At 36.5% G+C, this 20727-nt stretch overlaps 1 protein-coding gene across 1 annotated transcript in view; it reads left to right on the forward strand.

Moving 5' to 3' along the window:
- The window catches only part of ADAMTS20 (ADAM metallopeptidase with thrombospondin type 1 motif 20), a 158820-nt gene that overhangs the window by 86827 nt on the left and 51266 nt on the right, over window positions 1–20727 (forward strand). The window contains exons 19-28 of the mRNA XM_024575808.3: window positions 4296–4422; window positions 6055–6265; window positions 6407–6571; window positions 7074–7238; window positions 8361–8480; window positions 9098–9205; window positions 9967–10131; window positions 10464–10754; window positions 11489–11650; window positions 12898–13074. Coding sequence (XP_024431576.2) covers window positions 4296–4422; window positions 6055–6265; window positions 6407–6571; window positions 7074–7238; window positions 8361–8480; window positions 9098–9205; window positions 9967–10131; window positions 10464–10754; window positions 11489–11650; window positions 12898–13074 — 1691 coding nt within the window. The remainder of the gene's footprint in view (window positions 1–4295; window positions 4423–6054; window positions 6266–6406; window positions 6572–7073; window positions 7239–8360; window positions 8481–9097; window positions 9206–9966; window positions 10132–10463; window positions 10755–11488; window positions 11651–12897; window positions 13075–20727) is intronic.

Consider the following 20727-nt stretch of genomic DNA (forward strand, 5'->3'; position numbering starts at 1 on the left):
GTTGCTCTAATTAATGTTGCTTTTTTACGCCTGTTACATGGCTGTCATCCTGTGTTTTCCTTTCATTATTAAACAAGGAAGTCCTTTCAAGTTTCTTTTCTGTTGAATTTCCTGTTTTCTAAATCCCATGAATTCCTCCTTTTTTAATTTTAATTCCCCCATTGGGTGGAATATATCCCCCAATATTTTCCTGGCAAAAAAAGATAGTTTTTTTGAGACTTTTAATATCTGAAAATGGAATTATTCTATTTTCACACCTGACTGGTAGTTTGGCTGACATAAAATTCTAAGTTAGATTATTTTCCTTCACAATTCTGAAAGTCTTGTTTTCTGACTTCCTGTGACGCTTTTTATTGTGGAAGTCTTGGGGACTATCTCTTTAGTTCTGGTGGTGTGAAACGTCAGGACAATGTGCCTTGATGTGGGTGTGTCTTTCATCTGGTTTCCTAGGTTATTAGGATGCTATTCCAATTTGGAAACATTATTTGACTTGAGAAAATTTCACATCATTTCTTTGATAATTTTTTTCACATTAAATTTCTCTTCCATCTTTCCAAAATTTGTATTATTTGGATATTTGATCTCCTGGATTGATCACTTATTTTCTAATTTCTTTTCCTTAATTACATTGTTGGGGATTTTTTTTGGCTTAACCCTATGCTTTAAAAAAAATATTGTATTTTTTCCACTGCCATTTATCCTGCTTATACCCCTCACTGCCCCATAGTTATCACACTGTTGTCCATCCATGAGTCCTTTTTGTTCCATCCACTCCCAAACCATCCCCCAGAGCTGTCAGCCTGCTCTCTGTGAGTCTGTCTCTATTTTGCTTGTTAGTTCAGTTTGTTCATTAGATTCCACAAATGTGTGAAATCATATGGTATTTGTCTTTCTCTGCCTGACTTACTTCACTTAGCATAATGTTTTCCAGGTCTATCATTTGTTGCAAATGGTAAACTTTTCTTTTTTATGGCTGAGTAGTATTCCATTGTGTAAATATCACATAGTTGTTTTAGCCACTTATCTACTGATGGACACTTGGGCTGCTTCCATATCTCCATGATTGTAAATAACACTGCAGTGAACATAGGGGAGCTTATGTTCTTTTCAATTAGTGTTTTGGGTTCCTTCAGATATATTCTCAGAAGTGGGATCTGAGTCAAAAGGCAGATCCCTTTTAATTATCTGAGGTACCTCCATACAGCACTCCACAGTGGCTGCACCAGCCTGCATTCCCACCAACAATGCAAAAGGGTTCCCCTTTCTCCACATCCTTGCCAGTACACAAGAATAAGTTCAAAATGGATCAAAGGCTTAAATGTTAGATCTGAAACCATAAAAATCCCAGAAGAAAACATAGGCAGTAAAATATCACACACTGCTTGTAGAAATATTTTATTTGATATATCTCCTCTCGCAAAGGAAGCAAAAGAAAATAAACAAATGGGACTACATCAAACTAAAAAGTTATTGTACTGCAAAGGAAACCATCAACAAAATAAAAAGACAACCCATAGAATGGGAGAACGTATTTGCCTATACATCTGATAAGGAGTTAATATCCAAAATTTATAAAGAACTTATAAAACTCAAGACCAAAACAACCACACACACACAAAAAAAACAATTAAAAAATGGGCAAAGGACCTGAATAGACATTTCTCCGAAGAGGACATATAGAGGGTCAATAGACATATGAAAAGATGCTCAACATCACTAATCATCAGAGATGCAAATTGAAACCACAATGAGATACCATCCCACACAGGTCAGAATGGCTATCATCAATAAATCAACTTACATTGTTTTCTCAATATTTCTTCTCACAAATCTTGCTTTTGTTTCATGGATGTAATATCTGTGTCTGTGAGAGTATTACTCATAGCTTGTAAGTTGTCTTTTGCTTCCTGACATACCTGTTTCACTTTAGTTCCACTTTGTTTTTATTTTGGCCTCCTTCGTGCTAGTGGTTTTCCTAAAATATCTGCTGACCCTTTCCTTGCTTTTTCATATTTATGACTAAAATACTGAGAATCACGTGTGGGTCCTACAAGTCAACGAGGGGCCTCATTATCAAGTAATTGGGTCGCTAAGTAGCCTTTTCCATGCGTCATTGGGCGAGAAGTCCCAAATGTCATTGTCCATTGTTCTTCTCTCTTGGACTGAGGAGACTCCCTAGAGGGGAATTCTCCCATCCTCTGAAGGTCAATGAGAGGCCCGGGGCACCATACAAGTTGGCCGGGAGCTAGAGGGAAATGAAGAGACCCCAGTGGGCCTGGATGTCATCATTCAGTATAAAGACTTCTACTTGCCCCCCCATCTTCAGTGCAGTGCTTCCCCAGCTTCCGCCAGCCGTCTGCGCCCTCCAGCTCACCTTCTGTGGAGCTGTATTAGCCTCTAGGCGTGTGTGGCTAGTCTACTGAAACGTGCTATCTATGAAACGTACAACAGATTTTGAAGACTTAGTATGTAAAAATATAAAATATGTCATCAATAATTTTGATGTAAATAGATGATTAACAATAATATGTTGTAAAATATATCATCAATACCGGTATGTTGAAGCTATCACTTTTGGATATTTAATCTCACCAATATCTTTTTGCTTTTTATTGTGAGGACTAGAAACTGTAGAATTGCATATGTGGCTCACATGCCGTTTTTATTGGCCAGTGCTGCTTCCAGCCAGAAGGGTGGGAGTCTCACCATCCTTTGTAACCACGTTCAATCAGTTCTGCGGTTTTCCAGGCCCACCCCTCACACATTTACCTCCTCAGAGGAACTGGTGTTTGTGATTCCTGGGATTTTCTTGGATCCTGTGGCAGGAATGGGTTGTTTCTTATTCACTTTCCCCTCCACGCAGGCTTAAGTTTCAGCTTTCTTGGCTTTGTTAAACAGTTGTTTCCATCCGCTTTTGATATTCAGAATTTCCTTTTCTTGCCTACTGTGTTTTATTTTTTATTCATTGTGTTCTTTTAGGTTTATGCCTGTTCAGTATTCCCATATGGTTATTTCAGATGGCATTTAGGAAGGACCAGAGATGAACATGTATGTTCACATTTAGCTGTCTGGGAGTATATCCTTGAACTTTGATAATACAGAAATTTGATCGTGTGACTGACTGATTAAAGTCTTTCCTGTCTCCTCATTGCAGAACGTGTGAAGTTTACTCTGACCTGGTATAACCACTTGTCTTAGTTCTGCTGGGGTTATGCGGCATACAAACACTGCCAGATCTCAATGGTGTAGACCAACACAGGTGTATTTCTCGCTCATGTTTTGTTTTGGTTGTTTAATTGTCTATGACTCTTCTTTATTTGTGACTTTATTTTCTAGAGCAGTTTTAGGTTTATAGAAAAATTGGGCAGAAAGTACAGAAATTTCCTGTAATCTCCCTTCTTCCACTCCCCACCCTTATCCCCGCTATTAACATCTTGTACTCGTGTTGCACAGTTGATACAATTAATGCTATTATTAACTAAAGTCCATAGTTTACACTAGAGTTCGCTGTTGGTTGTACAGTCTGGAGTTTTGATGAGTGTATGATGACATGCATCCACTATTACAGTATCACCCAGAATTCTTTCACTGTACAAGAAATGCCTCCCTCCGTCCCCCCTCGAACCTGTGACAACCACTGATCTTGTTGTTTGTCCACACCTTTCGCATTCCTGACTCCAGGCTGAAAGATCGGTGCCTCTGGGAAAGGCGGTCTTGGAGACAGGGGAAGGGAAACAGCTGGCAGAAGCAGGCCGTGGCTTTTAGAGCTTCCGCCTGGAACTGGATTAGGTCACGTCCCCTACCAGGTTGGCATGTCATTGGCAGGGAAGTATGCTCCTCCCACAGGAAGTTACCGTAATGGTGCAGCAAGTGGAGATGTGCAATTCTCTTCCTGGGAACAGGGGAACAAGCAATGGGGGAACAACAACATCGTGTACCATACAATATCCGCGCCCGCCCTGGCCACTCAGTTCTCCACTAACAACCACTCCATCCAGCTATAATAAATGTCTGTCTGCTCCATCCATACCTGTCCCACTTTTCTTAGGTCTCTTCACTAAGCAAACCCCTCAGTGTTTCAGGATTGAGCTGCTCATTATAGAAAGTCATTCCTGATGAGAGTAACGTGCTAGTCCGTCCTATATGCTGCATTGGGTTTTTTGCCTTCTCAGCGGAATGCCTTCTCTCTTCTTGCCTTCTCTCTTTAGGCTATTAGCAGAATTAAATAATCATGGAACATCTACTTATATAAATTTTTCTTTTTCTTTTAACATTTTCACTTGACGTTGGCCAAGGTCTTCATAGAAGAAAAATTACCTGCGTACGTAAGAGTGATCTTATGGTAGTGTCCAGTCAAAGATGTGACCACCTACCACTTCCACTGTTTGTGACTGAAAGGTGCAATACTGACTGTGAACTAAGGTAAAGAGAAATGATATAACCGGACTAAAGTCAATAATGAGATAAGATGCAAAGCCTCTGGTGCAATGCCTGGCACAGAATGTACATGTGATTAATGTCCACCCTCTGTCCCTGCCATTAAGAAATGTCAGGCTCACGAACTTAGGAAACTCAGCAGTTGGTTTGAATGTTTGCTCATAGTTGTTGGATACAAGTATAGGGGCCTCAGCATTTTGACTAGGAAATAGAAACAAAATGACATGTTAAATATATGTAGGTAAACTCTAATCTGAAAATTCATGGTTTAAAGACCTGAAACAATACATTTTGTAGCCTGATACTGTAATTCCCATTTAACTGATGAACCAGTGAGTTTTTAAAGTTTGAGGTTTAGAGAATTAATAGATAGAAACATCAACTTTAACAGCCTTGTGTCCATTAAACATTAAGGAACATGACCTAGATCATAGCAGGGAAGCCTGCACTTCTAACTTGAATTTCTTGTCCTTGGGGGGGGGGGGGGGGGGGGGGGGGGGGGGGTGTGTGTGTGTGTGTGTGTGTGTGTGTGTGTGTGTGTGTGTGTGTGTGTGTGTGTGTGTGTGTGTGTGTGTGTGTGTGTGTGTGTGTGTGTATATGACTTGTCTTAGAGTGAAGCTAAGAACAATAACCCATCTGGCAGGTGACAATTAACATGAAAATGGTCAGAACCTCCTTCAACCACAAAGGATGAAAGTTTGTATATATTTGCAATGACGTTTGAAGACACATAGAGAAAGCCTAGTGGTAGAACTGCCTGTGTAAGTTGCATCACTGCGCTGCAGTCGAGTGAAGCACAGTGAAGCCCTTGAGATACTTGGGGATGGAAATGAACTCCGTGAATCCCGTGCTTTGTTAAACCTGTACACTACTATTGCTTGATTGGTTGCTGCACTATAAGTGGATTGATTGGGTAAAAACTAGCTGATTTTACTTGTGGAAAAAAATGTTTTCCCTGAAAACATGTCTAAAAATAGATCGCATGAATAAATAAGGAAATGTGATATGTTCTGCAAAACCCTAGTTTACCAACTTTGAAAAGCTTTATGCATGCAGTCAGATTCTTAGTATTCCCTGATCATAACTATAGAGGGAGACACTACCTGATTACAAGTCAAATATATTCAGACTTAATTATCCAATTATTGCCACTAGAATATTGGGTAATCTTGATCTCAACCAGTTGTTTTCAAACTTCTTTTTGGCAAAGCTTAGGGTTTCTTGAACATGCCTCCTAAGCCACCACCAAGTGCCATGGTCAGTAGGCATAGTGCTGGCTCCCTGTCTGTGGCTTTCACCACACCAGCTACATTTTTATATATTTAGAGAGCAAGTTAGATTTATTTGGGAAAAAGTGGTATGTCTAACAAAGTGCTTATACCATCCGAATACACAACACCTCTGGGCCTCATTTTCTCATCTATAAAATGAAAGTTTGGGATATATAATATCTAAGAACTTTTTATATCTCTAATTCAATGATATATAAAATATTTTCAGATGGCTTGTTCATCAACTCCAACACAATTTTAAGAATTGAATGGCATGCATGCGTTTCTCCTGTTTTTTTTTTAATTGCATTAATTGGCACACCTCAAGTATAATAAATTCCTTTAGGTGGCACATCATCGGCAAAAGTGAATGTTCATCCCACTGTGGTCAAGGATACAGGTCCTTGGATGTCCACTGCATGAGGTATTCCGTTCATAAAGGACAGACTGTTCCAGTAGATGACCACCACTGCAGTGACCAGCTCAAACCTCCCACACGAGAACCCTGCCACGGTGCCTGTGTCTTAGCAAGGTGGCATTATTCTGAATGGTCCCAGGTACAAATGAGAAGTATTACTTAAGAACAATTACCCCTTTTTCCCTCCAATTAAAAATTTGTTACTCTAAAGTATGCTTGTGTTAAGTTTATTTTCCTGTTTCTTACCAATTTTTTTTTTTTTGGTTTGTTTTTTAATCAGTGTTCCAGGAGTTGTGGAGGAGGGGAAAGGTCTCGAGAATCTTACTGTATGAACAACTTTGGCCACCGTCTTGCTGACCAAGAATGCCAGGATCGTCCCCAAGGGACCATAGAGAATTGCAATGAATTTTCCTGTCCCAGTTGGGCTACCAGTGAGTGGAGTGAGGTAACATTAAACACACGAGGCTTAGAGCTGTCATGATAATGTGTAGGAAAGCTTTGCAATATATAATGCTTTATGTACTTCAAACCTATTTAAACTTATTTTATTGTTTTGTAAATAACTCCGTTATCAGGACAATAAAAATTAGTAAGTGGTATGTTCTTGAAATATTTACAGTACTTGGCTAACAATGACCTTAACTTGTGTTTACTCTATAACCATTTTGATAAGAAAGTCCCACTGTGCACAATAGCCTTGGATACATACTAATTCAAAGGTTATTTTTGTAGCTTTGTTTCTAGGACAGAGAGATGTGGCACTGGGATTTGGACAGCAGGTTGGGGTGGCTGATCTTATCCAGTGAATATCTCTGGAGGAGTGAAGGGAAAATGTCTTTAGGGATGGTCTTTCAACTGTATCATCATATGCAAATTAATCATGGTATCATTGTGTACGGCACTGTATTAACACTGAAAGTAAGTAACGGTCAGTTGTGTTCTTACAGTGCCTCGTTACCTGTGGAAAAGGAACAAAGCAGCGGCAGGTGTGGTGTCAACTGAATGAAGATCGTTTGAGTGATGGCTTCTGTAATCTGAGCATCAAGCCTGAGTCTCTGAGACCCTGTGAGCTCCACACGTGTGCTTCTTGGCAAGTAGGACCATGGGGTTCTGTGAGTATATGATAAGGGTGTTTCTGATTTAATCCATCTTTGCCAAGTAACACGAACACTGTGGTACATTCATTCTTTTCGGGGATGCAGCTGGATGTGGATTGGTTTCCTGGAAAGTCGCCACTGAAATAGTGAACCCTATCTGCAGAATTTCTCACTAGTGCTATTAATTTGCTCTGGTAAACATTTCAGCTTTGCTTTGGGATTTACTTTCGTTAACAAAAATGCTACAGATTTTATGCTTTCATCAGTGTGTTTATAAATATTTTCATGTTCTGTGTCTAAATTATCCTCACTGTACTTAGAATAGGCATTGTTTAGACAAGGGGAGGTAGGAATCTGCAGGATGAGCAGTGGTCGGGCTGGATGGGGTGGGGTGGAGTTCATTTTCCTGTGGGAGGTTGCCACAGTTGATGGGAAACCTCTCATCATCGCTTTAACTTTGTCCTCACGCCCTTCCTTCTTCACCTCTTTGGAATTTGCTGAGTGCTGACTCCTGGCGACTCTGTGAAGGAGGATGTCCACAGGGTCCTGTCCTCAGCAGCCCTGCTCAGCTCCTTAAACTCATATCTATGGTTTCTTTCACAGAGTCAGTCCATCTCATATTTGTTTTTCTGCTCTTTCTGGTGCCTTTTCTTTTTCCCAGAATTATTCTTTTCCAAAAAACCCTGCCGTCTCGTGATGTGCCTAGAGTAGGGCAGCTTCCGTTTTGTCACTGTGCTTCTAGTGACACTTCAGGCCTATTTTGTTCCGGGACCCACCTGTTTCTCTTTCTGGCCAACCAGGATATCCGTAGACAGGTACACCAGGGAGACTTTGAAGAGTATCTAGTTTCCCTACGTTTCATTTACTCTGCCTCCAAATGTCAGGCCTCTATTGATATTTTAACATGATAATGTTTTAAAGATATGATAATAACTGTCCATTTTAACTTTAATATTTTATTAGTATTTTCATATATTTGAATAAATATATACAGCAAATTTGCTAATATTTAGTCTGGCATCTAGTGTCAAAAAGTAGTAAAAAGATAGACTGAAAGTATATTATTAACTATGTATCCATTAAAAATTTATGCAATTTTGAAATGATAATGGTGTTCGATACCTGCTCCTTCTTCAGTGCACGGCCACCTGTGGACGTGGGCATCAGATGCGTGCTGTTAAGTGTGTCCACGAGCTACTTAGCGCGGTGCTGGATGACAGATTGTGCCATGGAGCCGGTCGCCCTAGTGACAGGCAGGTAAAGGACACGCGTCTTCATGGATTGTAAGAGAAAGATTTGTGATATAGGAGGATTATGGATGTGTTAACATTATTTCCACGTGTATCTTTCCCTCTAATGCCTTAAGAATGTGGGTGCATGCACGACAGAGAGCAGTTACTGTTCATGATTTTGCCCACTTTGCAGCTTTGGTAATGACTTTTCAATTTTTTTTATCTTCCTTTGGGTCACTCCTTAAACATATATTTCCATCCTTTGACCTGCAGAAGGACAATATCTATTATGAATATTATGAACTTTTAAAGTGTGTCGTATTATTTAAGGTAGTATCTGTGTTCATTCCGAATGTTTCAGGTCAGTGATGTTTTTGAAGACCTATTGCTCTTTTCCTTTTCATCCATCAAACAAATGACCCAAACTTGAAGATTCAGAGACATACTGTGATCTTCAAGCCCTTGACATTACTTTGTACATTAGCTGGGCGAGGGAGGCAGGTAGGGTGGAAGGGAGATACGTTTACATTGTTTGCAACTGTTCTTGAAATAGATGTGGAAAAATAAATGAAGTATAGGATATAAAATACATCAGTGATTAGTTGATTCATGTTTTATGATATCAATTTTTCTTTTGAATAGGACTGCATAGTGACACCTTGCCCAATTATCCCTAAAACTGGGGCCACTTCCTTACCAGCTGTTCCAATGGGAAAGCTAGCGCAGTGGCGATACGGTTCTTGGACTCCAGTAAGTGAATTTCTTTAAGAAGCTACAGAGGTTCTGTTATTGGAGGCTTTTGGACAGCAACAAAATGCTTGCTACAAATTTGTCAAATTAATGTCTGCATTCATTCTCAGGTATTTTGATGGTGTGGAAGGAGTTTGGGGTTTAGAATTAGGTACCATTAATGCCCAACTCCTGCTGTGCCATTCAAGACCTCTGTGTCTCTGGACAAGAAACTTAAGTTTTCTGGGTCCATTTCCTAATCGACAACATGGGGTACTATATCACAGGTTGTTGTAAGATGCAAATGTGATATGAGGCTTTTATCAGCCTTTATTTAAACTACTGACATTTACATGTTTTTCTAAACTGAAAGCTTTGATCATATGTCACATATATTTCAAGGCTTTGCATATTCTCTGAACAGATTATGGGTTCATATCTACTCTATTAGGTCTTCAAAGATATTTTAAATATCTTAACATTCTCTTACATAAAGCATTTTTTTATATCTCTAATTTTGCAAGTAACTCATGAGTATTCTAAGAAGTTGAATGCTTTTTTTTATCATTATTGTCAATATTTGAGTTGTGAAATTTATGGTCTGAACTGAGTGGGATATTCACTGCCCTGTCATTGACTCAGAATCCGTGCCAGGCAATAAATACCATTTACAATTTGACTTTTCAAGAAACTTGTTGCTTTAGAAATTTGAGCAACAGCTATGTGGAAGGGAATCAGGAGAGGTACTATATCACACCTTGGTATAAATCGGTTTTTTTAAGTGCTCCGCGTCTTGTGGAAGAGGGAATCAAGCCCGCTACGTAAGCTGCCGCGACGTTCATGACGGAATAGCAGATGAATCACACTGCGCACATTTACCTCGCCCTGCTGAAACCTCTGTCTGTTTTAGCCCTTGTGGGGAGTGGCAGACAGGGAACTGGTCACCTGTAAGTATTTTTATGAGAGAATAAAATAAAGTGAAAAATCTAAATATAATTAAGTACAAATTGGCAGATACAAAATAGTCACAGAGGGTGTATACAGCATAGGAAATACAGTCAGTAATATTGTAATAACTATCCATGGTAGCCGGTGGGTACTAGGGTAGTAGAGGGGTATCGCTTCGTAAGTTATACAAATGTCTAACCACTATGCTGCACTCCTCAAATAAGATAATACTGAATGTTAATTGTAATTGAAAATTAAAAAGTAAAAATATTTGATACTTAGTAATATTGCAGTTTATTACATTACAAATGTTGTCTAACTTTGTGATCAGTGTTCAGCTTCCTGTGGCCCTGGAAAAACAAATCGACAAGTTTTATGCATCAGGTATCATCAGCCAATTAATGAGAATTACTGTGATCCTGAAGTCCGCCCTTCAGCCGAACAAGAATGTGAAGTGGCAGCCTGCCCGCCCGTGTACAGCAACTTTCCAAGCCTCTCTGAGCAGCCAAACCATTTTCCAGGCAGGAATTTTCCATTAACTCACAAACTGGAAGATAATGAAAAGTGGGGGGCCCACCCATCAATCAGAGGAAACCAGTGGAGAACAGGACCGTGGGGATCAGTAAGCCATCTTTATTGAGTTACAGTAATCCCATAATTTTGTTATATTGTAGCCTTTTAACGGATATTATGTCATGACACCAAATGCTTCCCATGCCAGATTTATCTGAAGATCAATAGTTTAAATCTTACAGGGATTAAGCAAGTTTTAATATAGGTAACAAGTCCCCAGAGTTCGTATTGAATTATACACTACTGTGATATTATGCTTATAGAAGAATGCCCTTAAAAACAACCAGATTCCAGTCCATTTTAATAAAAGCAAAAGAAAATGTTTTAAGACTATGAAGGTTTATGAGAAAAAATCAAACCTAGAAAGTGATAGCAGTGCAGCCAGCTGGTGTAAAATCACGATCAACGACAGAAGGTACAATTGTATTTCATGTCTCACATGACATTAATGACATGAAATGAAGAAAACCACAGGAATACAAGTTAAGTAACAGCACTATTTATTGTTTCATGCTGAGACCTTAAAACTTTCACTCCTTTTACTTAATACTTAGGACAAAGGTGAATTTCCGATTGCAAGCTTTAAAACATCACCTTGTCATCAACAGATTCTAACGAGCCCCTGGTAAAACTCAAGTGTTGTGACATATTTTCTCGATTCAAGTTATGATTGCAGCGAGGGGCACTTTAATGTGGGGAGTTTGAATCTGAGTCAAATACTAATGTTTTCCACCACCTGACTTCACGATGTGGAACTGTAGTCTGCGTGTTTTGTCTTTCCAGTGTTCTAGCAGTTGTGCAGGAGGTGTCCAGCGTCGAGTTGTGGTCTGCCAGGACGAAGATGGACAAAATGCTCATTACTGTGATGCAGCCACCAAACCCCCCGAGTCCAAGCACTGTGACTCAGGTCCTTGTCCACGGTGGGCCTATGGAAGCTGGGGAGAAGTAAGTCATAGTATTTCCTAAACTCGGGGAGATTGGCATCTCGAAGACCAAACGTTGAACACTCCCTACTGTTAACTGATGGATAACCTTACTTCAATATACTATCCAGAAAGATTTGGTTTTTTCCTCCAGTGAGTAAAACTGTGTTCTTTTAATAGATATTCTCTCATGGTAAATATCACTCACTCAGGACAGGAAATAGGTACTCTAGATTTTAAAACAAATCTAATAAGGCTAGCCAATATGTCTGTGAACCTAATACCTGTCTAAAATTAATATATTAATGGTTTAATTTCTTAGAAAATTGGATTGATACAGAGATAGAAAATTAGATTGATATAAAGCCCACGCTTATATTTACTACTGAACCATTCATTTGATGAATCTCTTAAACAGGTAGTTGATGATGATTGAGTACTTTCTTTATGTCTTGGCATAATTCTAGTTATTTTGGATATGAAGATAATTTTTTAAATGGTTATAATGAATACTAATCTCACCTACATTATAGATGAGAAAAAATAAGAAAAGCATACTGGCATTGGATGAATAAAACAAACCACCTAACTTAATTAGTCAAATATTTTTGCTTAATGATTTTTAGTACTTATTTTTTCTTCATAAGAAATTTATAAATATTTTTTTAAAGATACACTTCTTACCAGGTGCTAATAAATATCAAGTAACATTTTTACTTCTGAATTTAGACATGCTTATTGAGAACATTCAAATAATATGAAAAATTATGTAGAGATAAGAACTTTTAACATATTGAAACATTTCCTGCCAGACTTATGTTCTATGTTGGTCTAGAAATAGGGTCATATACTCACGCTACTTTGTCACCTGCTGCTTTTATGTAACATTTACTGAACATCTTTCCATGTTTGTAAATTTAGATCTGCCTTATTCGCCTTCATGGCTACAGAGTAATTCAGTGATAGGATACCATCCATATTGCAGTTAATACTTCTTACATAAGTCAGTCAGTTTGCTTTTGGCTTAACCTGCCAGGCCCTTAACTTGCCAGGAGTCTATATTATAGACACCTTGATATTTTATTGAAATATCTTATGGTACTAATTCTCAAAATGTTATCTATTTTTTTTTACCCAGGAAGAAATGTTGACAATTACAAAGGTTAAACTTCAAACTGTAGCATTACTAATTATGTGTTAAACATTGAATGAAGCAATATAATATTCTCTTTAAAGCCACCTAGTTTTGAATTTTCTTCTTATTTTTAGTGTACCCAAACATGTGGAGGAGGGATAAAATCAAGATTTGTGGTGTGTCAATTTCCCGACGGGCAAATGTCACAGGAGCAAAACTGCGAGAGCTTAGACAAGCCCCCCCGTGTGGCGCAGTGCCACCTGCAGGCCTGCCCCGGCGGCGTGTCGTGGCGGCGCGGACTGTGGAAATCGGTACGATAGTATTCCTGTTTTTATCATTTTTGTTTTGTTCTGTTACTATGTCCCTGTTACTTTAATTTCCTCTTTTTATAAGTTGTGGTGCACGCACTGTATCTTCTTATGTTCTAAGGAGATCATTGGTCATCTTGGCTTGTGTTGTTAAATCGGACGTTTGGAAGAACAATCTATTCAACTTCAAGTACTGTAATATATATAATAGTTTTCTATGTATTTATTTTTGACAAATGCATTTTGAACCATGGTACTATTCGAATGGGAATATTTTGCTCTGGTACATTTTTGGCTTGCCCTGTAATTAATCAGAAATGTTTGCTCTTTACATTTGTATCTAATGTTAACATTGTGCTTGTAACAGTGACAGATTAAGGCTGTGTCTTGTTTGAGTGTATAACTGTATGTGGCTTTCTTTTGTCTGTCAATGTCCAGTAACTGGTCCAAAAGCAAATAACATTCTTTCAAACTTTCTTTTTATCATTGTTAAATTTAGTATTTTGTTTGGAAATGTTAAAATATTATATAAAAGTAAGGATAGAGAAATTTACATACATAAAGTAAATTAATTGTTTACAGTTTGTTACATACATCGTGAAAAAGTATGATTTATATAGTAATTTATATGAATATTCATTTCTTCCACTGTGTGGAGTTACTATGTTTTGGGGATGTTTAAATTTTTTGTTTATTTTTTGGAGCCATAGACAAAATTCATAAATATTGTTTGTGAATGGTTTATTTTTTCTAGTATTTTTCAAGTATCCAGGCTTTGAAAATGAATTAATTTATATATATTGAAATTAGCATGTTGGACACTTTTGATATTTTAAATCCTGAATAACCAAGTATACTTTTTTCAGGTAAAAACTGATTTGAGTCTCTAATCTACTTCTAACTACGTTTATAAACCTAAACAGTTCTTCATTTGGAAAATAATCGTAACTGGTTTTATAGCCAACTCTGATGTGTATACTTGCTTTTCTTTATACAAGTCAAAGCTTTACAATGATATGTAAACCCAAGTTCCCACTTAAGTTTTCTGAAAAGTAGGTCAAGTTATTATTCAGGCAAAAAGTCATCTGTATAGTCAAAGCATAACTGATAGAAACCAACGGAACACTCCAGCTTTGTAGGAGGATCTCAAAGTTAAATTGTGGCATCAGAGAACCATCATTTTGTGGGAATGAAAAAGACACATTTGCCATAGAAAGCACCCACATGTTTACTCCCTAAAATGTGTACTGACCATCTACTACGTCCTAGGCATTGTGCTAGAGATGGTAAAGACACCCTTACCCCTGTGGAGTTCACAGGCTAGTCGAAGAAATTTGAAATGTTAGAGAAACTCACCACAAAAAGGTGTCATTTTTTTTGTTGTTACCCATCTTAGATTGGAAATCCACTTTCTCTTTACTATATCTGTTATATTCTCTTTCATTTATGGTTTTAGTTTGCAAACCTAGGTCTGAATGAGGCTATGGATTGCCTTCTTTGACTTCTGCCCCAATTAGGAAAGCAGAGTCATAACCACTCATTCGAGATTTAACTGTAATGGCTTTTGTTTCTGAGCACAAAGGTTTTACTTTCCCCACTCACTCGTGACTTTATTAATTCTCAAAGCATTAAACATGTACTGAGTGTCTCCTGCATTGTGCTAGGGATTGAAGTACCTAAAATTAAGTGTTTTTGAGTCAGATTTTCTATTTAAGGAACCAGCAAACTATGGCCAATATATTAAATCTGGCCCACTGCCTACTTTTGTAAATAAGTTTCATTGGAACACACAGTCATGCACATTTTTATGTATTATCTAAGGCTGCTTTTGCAACATAAAGCAGAGTTGATTAGTTGCAATAGAGACTGGATGGCTCTTAAAGCTGAAATAGTTACTATTTGGCCCTTTCTGGGAGAAGTTTGCTCACTTCTGTTTTATTTGACAAACTTTATAATACTTTTTAAATTTAACATAAAATGTAATTATAGAATGTTAGAGTTAAAAATGTTCATTTGTGGTCAATTTTAGATTTTTAACCCTTTGTTTAATATTTTAAAACAATTTAAAGCTTATCAAACTTCCTATATATTCACTATGGTATTCACACAGTGTTTCTCCAGCTTTATTGAGATATCACTGGCCTGTAACATAAGTTTGAGGAGATAGCATCGCACTGTGTTTACATAGTGTTGGAATACACCAGATACTATATTCCAGTGGATTTGGGTCATGCTACTTTTTGTATGTAAATGATGCCTTAGTGAAAAACCTTGAACGGTCCTGTGCATAGATGACTTTTTCAATCTCATAAAAACAAATGAATAAGAAAAACAATAATAACCACAAATTACAATATAGTAAGACAGAAGTATGGAATTCATTTACTACATGTCTGTTCCAAGAGGAGTTCATTGACTAATTCAGTCTTTGCACTAGTGAAGGACTGTAATCTTTATTTTTCTGATAAATTGAAGGTGAATTTTAAAAATCACAAATGTTTATATCAGAATTTTTACAAACTTATTTATTTACTTTTTATATGTGTAAAGTACATATATATCATTAGAGTTCCTGGATTTCTTTTCTTATATGAAGAATTTTAATCCTTAAATTAGCCTTTTACATTAAAAGGGTTTAAGGGATCTGAGGTTTTGTTACAGCCAGATATAACCTTTTACCTCTTTCAGTGTTGCTACATATTAGCCAAACTTCAGAATACCTCTTATTAACATATCAGGTAAATATTCCTTCATGGATTACTTTCATTTCAACAGGTGCTGTACACTAGATTATAAAATTAAGGATGTGTGTATATGTATGTGTATACCTGCACATGTATATGAATGACATGAAATTTCAGAAACACTTTTCATTTTAAAGCCAAATTAAAATATGAAGTGCTAAATCATTAAAATGTAACTAAGAAGAAAATTGTTAATGTACATTTAAATTTTCATGTTGCAGAAAATCTTGTAATTTATAAGCATGATTAAAGAAAGGAATAAATAAATCTTAACCCATGTCTGTTAATTTAATGGCTATTTTTTGTGATTAGCCAATGTAAAATGATTGTATTTTAACCCTTGCTTATTAATGACATGTGTTATGGCTTTGTGCTTTGCATAATTCATGTGTGTATGTTGTATTTTTAGTCCTTGGATTAATATGTAAAATGTTTTAAGTCGCCAATCAGATCTTGTATTGTAATGAATGACTCTTTTCTTTTGGTGGTATATTTTTCCTAAATAACAGCTGTTTGTTTCTCTTATTAAACATTTCATTGTTTAATGGTATATGTTTTTATAATGTTACTTAGTATATGTATGAGCTGCTGCTATTTTTCAGATAATTCTGTTAGAAACTAACATTGGTGCTAAAAATATATGATTTGGTTAGCTCTCAATTTTAAAGTACTAGAAATTCTATAGTTTCTTCAATATTATAAACAATGAATAAAAATTTGTTAAAAATAAAGTTATTTAGTATGTTAAAAATAGATGTGCTTACAAACAAGATCGTCTTTAAAAGGTAAGTAAAGTTTTATTTTTCTCTTCCCTTACATATTTTTAGTAAGGGGTACTACACATAACATCATCAAACTGTTCCACACATATTCTTTACATAAATTTATGCTAATCTGTTTTCCCACTAAGTCTCCTTTAAGTGAGTCACTTTCCTACATTGTTTATATTCTCCACATAGAGTGAAATCATATTTGGTACGAAAAATAATGTATATTTCAGTGTGTCTGGGATTGATGATGATCCAACAGAAGAAAAGAGTATTTTTTTCCAGTACAGATTTATTTTGCACAAAAATGAGAAAATTATTTTAAAAAAATGAAAGCTTAATACTTGAACTCTCTTGATTCTAGCACCTTCCCCCAGAATGTTTCTTTTTTAGACTTTTGTAGTACTTTGTAAAATATATGTCTGTACTAAATCTCCACACTACACAAAATATAGCGTACACACTAAATATACACGCAGACTGCCACAGAAGCACTTCAGGAGTGAGTGTGTGGGAGCAGCACACACCCGGTAAGTCTGCAGTTTGTTGATTTTAGCAGCTTTGCGTAACAAAAGCACATCGAGGGGTGGGGAAGAGGGTTAGGCTGCTCCTTCCACTCAAGGTGGAATGCACTCAGGAAGAAATTTGTAACTCCTCCATCGCTCCTCAGGCCAGCAGCAGCCAGGGGAACCACGTAACATGTGGGAGAAATGGTTTCAAGAAACTGTCAATTCTTTGTAAAGTGTGGAGTGTTCAGTAACAACATGTTTAGTAATTATTTTCTTAAATTTGGAAAAGACACATAAGCATAATAATAGGCTGGACATTTGTTTTATTCCAAACTTATAGAAATCTTTAATGATAAGTGTTTCTTTAAAAAAAGATTATTAAATTTTTTTAGAGAAGGGGGAGGGAGGGAGAAAGGGAGAAACACATTAATGTGTGGTTGCCTCTTGCGTGCCCTCTACTGGGGACCTGGCCCACAACCCAGGCATGTGCCCTGACTGGGAATCGAACTGGCGACCCTTTGGTTCACAGGCCAACACTCAATCCACTGAGCCACACCAGCCAGGGCTAATGATTAATAAATATTTCCATTTGTTTATTACCATATCCTTCTGTTACATTTATTGACGCTCCCTCAAATTATGAACATCTGCATATCAGGCACTGTGCTAGTCAGCAGAGAGAAACCAGGCACAATTCCTGTATGCAAGGAGTTTGCAGTTCAGTGCTGAATATCAATAAAGAGATGGTCAGAATGCAGAGTGGGATTCCACTGTCATTTCAGTACCAACCATGTGATTTATATTATTGAAGACTCAATACTGAGGGCTTAATAGATTACAGTTATCCAAGAATTAGTAAGGAGGATTATACTTTACAACACAATAATTCTGCCAATGAATTCTTCTAGAAGCCTAAACTAGTAGGATATATTCTATTGTAACCTGGCAAGAGATGAGTGGCGTCCCAGTCCCTACGCTACAAGAACAGATTAGCCCTTGTGTATGTGCAGCTTCTTCCTGTTTTACACGTGTGGGTTTCATGCCTCACCAAAAGGGAAAACATGGGTGGATCTATGGTTTTCTGTAGATAAGGTGCTCTGAAAATAATTTTGGAGACACAGATGGTCCTTGCAGGTTTGAAATGTATGACCTAAGAAAAATTTAAGTAGATAATCTAATTAGTGGTAGGATCACAGATGAAGAGACTTTCTGTGAGTGTTATAGTGAATGAAGTCAGAGCATAAAGTAACTCTGAAAAACATCCTGACATGAAATGGTGATATGCCGTGTTTTTCTTTATATTTGTATGTTATAATACACACGTATACAATATAAAAATATTAAAACATTACCATGTGCCCATGGTTTTTCCATCTTCCCATACATAATGCTTCTGAATGTTTAAAATCTCTGGAAAAATGGATTGAAATATTTTAGAACATATTCTACACTATCATGGGCTGTATGATGAGACTTTCTAGAAGATACATAGGCCTTGTTAATACTAGTGCATTTGGATATCCTCAATTTTTACATAATTTTGTGTAGTTTGAGAAAATTATATTTTAGTTCCTGTATATAATTATGAGTCAAACATTAATATTTTAAATCTATTGCCTGACATTTTCTAGACAATTGACTTTAATTTTTTGATCATATGTACCTTTATCAGTAAAAAGATTTGAGCATGTACCCTTATATATTTTTATAATATATTTATACATTGCAAACATACCTAATATATATTTTGTGATTTATAGAACATATATAAACATGAATTTAAAAGTATAAGGTGAATATGTAATATTAAACATAATTTTTACTTTGAGTAACACTTTTGAATAACTATGAATAATACTTATGAATAACAATTTTACTTTATGAATACTCAACTATTGTTATAATCATCTCACCTTTTAAAAAGTGGTAGAATGTTTCATTAGTTTTGAAAATCTTAGATCAGCCCTCTTACAGCAGTTCAAAAATTTGGTTGTTTCAATATGTGATATCAATAGCTTCCTTAGGTGAATAAATTACCTTGCAAAAATACATGCTTTCTTCTAGCAGAGTTTATCACTATATTCCTTTTATATACTAGTATTTGATTTTAAATCCATTATACTAATTATTCAAAACTTTTTTTGAAACTTTTCTCACAAATTTTTATTTTCCCTGATGTCATTCACTTCTTGAAAAGTACTGGAAAGCATTATATTTTTGTGTTTTAACAAATGGTATTAATACTCAATGAAACTGAAAGATTTGGAAGCCAATTGAATACATTAGAACATTTTGCTTCAAAGTTTTAAAAATATACATTTCTGAGGCTTTTTATAGTTGGCACATTGCCACTGATAAGAAAATCGCGTAACAATAGCAATTAGTAGGATTTTCCAAAAGCAGAGCCTTTCTCATTTGCTCTTAAATATCTTTTACCTTAACAGCTAGATGGTGGGTCTAGTTTTTCAACTGTCTATTAGATGCCCATTTTTATTACTACTATAGGGGAAAACAAGCAGTTGTAGAACAAGCTAATTTTTGTAGTAGAAAATGAGCAAAGTTATGATAATGATGAGATCGGTAAAGTTTGTGTTCAGAGAGAGTGAAATGCTGGGGCACTGAGCCAAGAAGTTAATTTGCCAGCACTCCAAAGCCAGGTTCCAGAGCTGATTTGATGGAGCGTAACCTAATTTTATATTTGTCTCATGTAAGAGAAAAAATATTTGATTTCACCAAGAGAAAAGTAAACTTTCATTTACCAAAAGAGTGTGAAGATATATTATTTGTAAGCCTGCTGAAATGTCCAATGTTAAGTCTATCCTAGGTCTTGAGGTTGAGTGAGTCGTGGGGTTAGAATGCCTAAGTTTGCTTCAACTACAGTTATTTAACAGTGATCTCTGACAAGTTATTTAACATTTCTTAGAGTTTATTTTCTTAGAAATAGCAACCTGAAGAGGACTTTTTTTTAGGGTTAAATGAAACAATAGATAAAGTGGTTGGTGGGCGTAGAGCTTGCTACATAAAAGCTCAACATATTTTGCTTGTCATTATCACTTACCTGTTACAGACATTCCCTAGAAATTCCTCAAGGAGCTACAGATCCAAACACAGTATAGATAAAGCTAGTAACACATCGAAAAATCTGAAATGAGGTCCAGGGCAGTCAGTTATGTTTAGTATGAGAGAAATCAGTTTGAACTAGAGTTTGGTTTTTTCCTTTAAACTTTTATGGAAATATGGCATCCAGCAAAATTTGAAATCGTAAAGGTACAGTTTAATGAGTTTTCCAAAGTGAACACACTTGTATAGCCTGCCCCCAAAACAAGAACAGCAGCAGCCCCCAAAGTTCCCCCATGTACCCACTTCAAGTCACCCAACAGGTAACCCCTATCCTGACATCAAATACAATAGGTAAGTTGCCTGCCTTTGAACTTTACCTAAATGGAACTTAGATATTTTGCTCGTGAGAGTAATAGTATTAGGCTTGTGAGATTCATTTAAGTGCGTAAATTTAGTTTCTCTTTGCAATCCAGTATTAATTGTATAAATGAATGAATATGATTTGTATGAATATTTTCCAGTTGACAAGCAGTTGGGGTTGCTTTTAATTTGGAACTTACAAATAATGCTGTTATG

The sequence above is a fragment of the Desmodus rotundus genome, chromosome 3 (assembly GCF_022682495.2).
Source record: "Desmodus rotundus isolate HL8 chromosome 3, HLdesRot8A.1, whole genome shotgun sequence".
Lineage (NCBI taxonomy): Eukaryota > Metazoa > Chordata > Mammalia > Chiroptera > Phyllostomidae > Desmodus > Desmodus rotundus.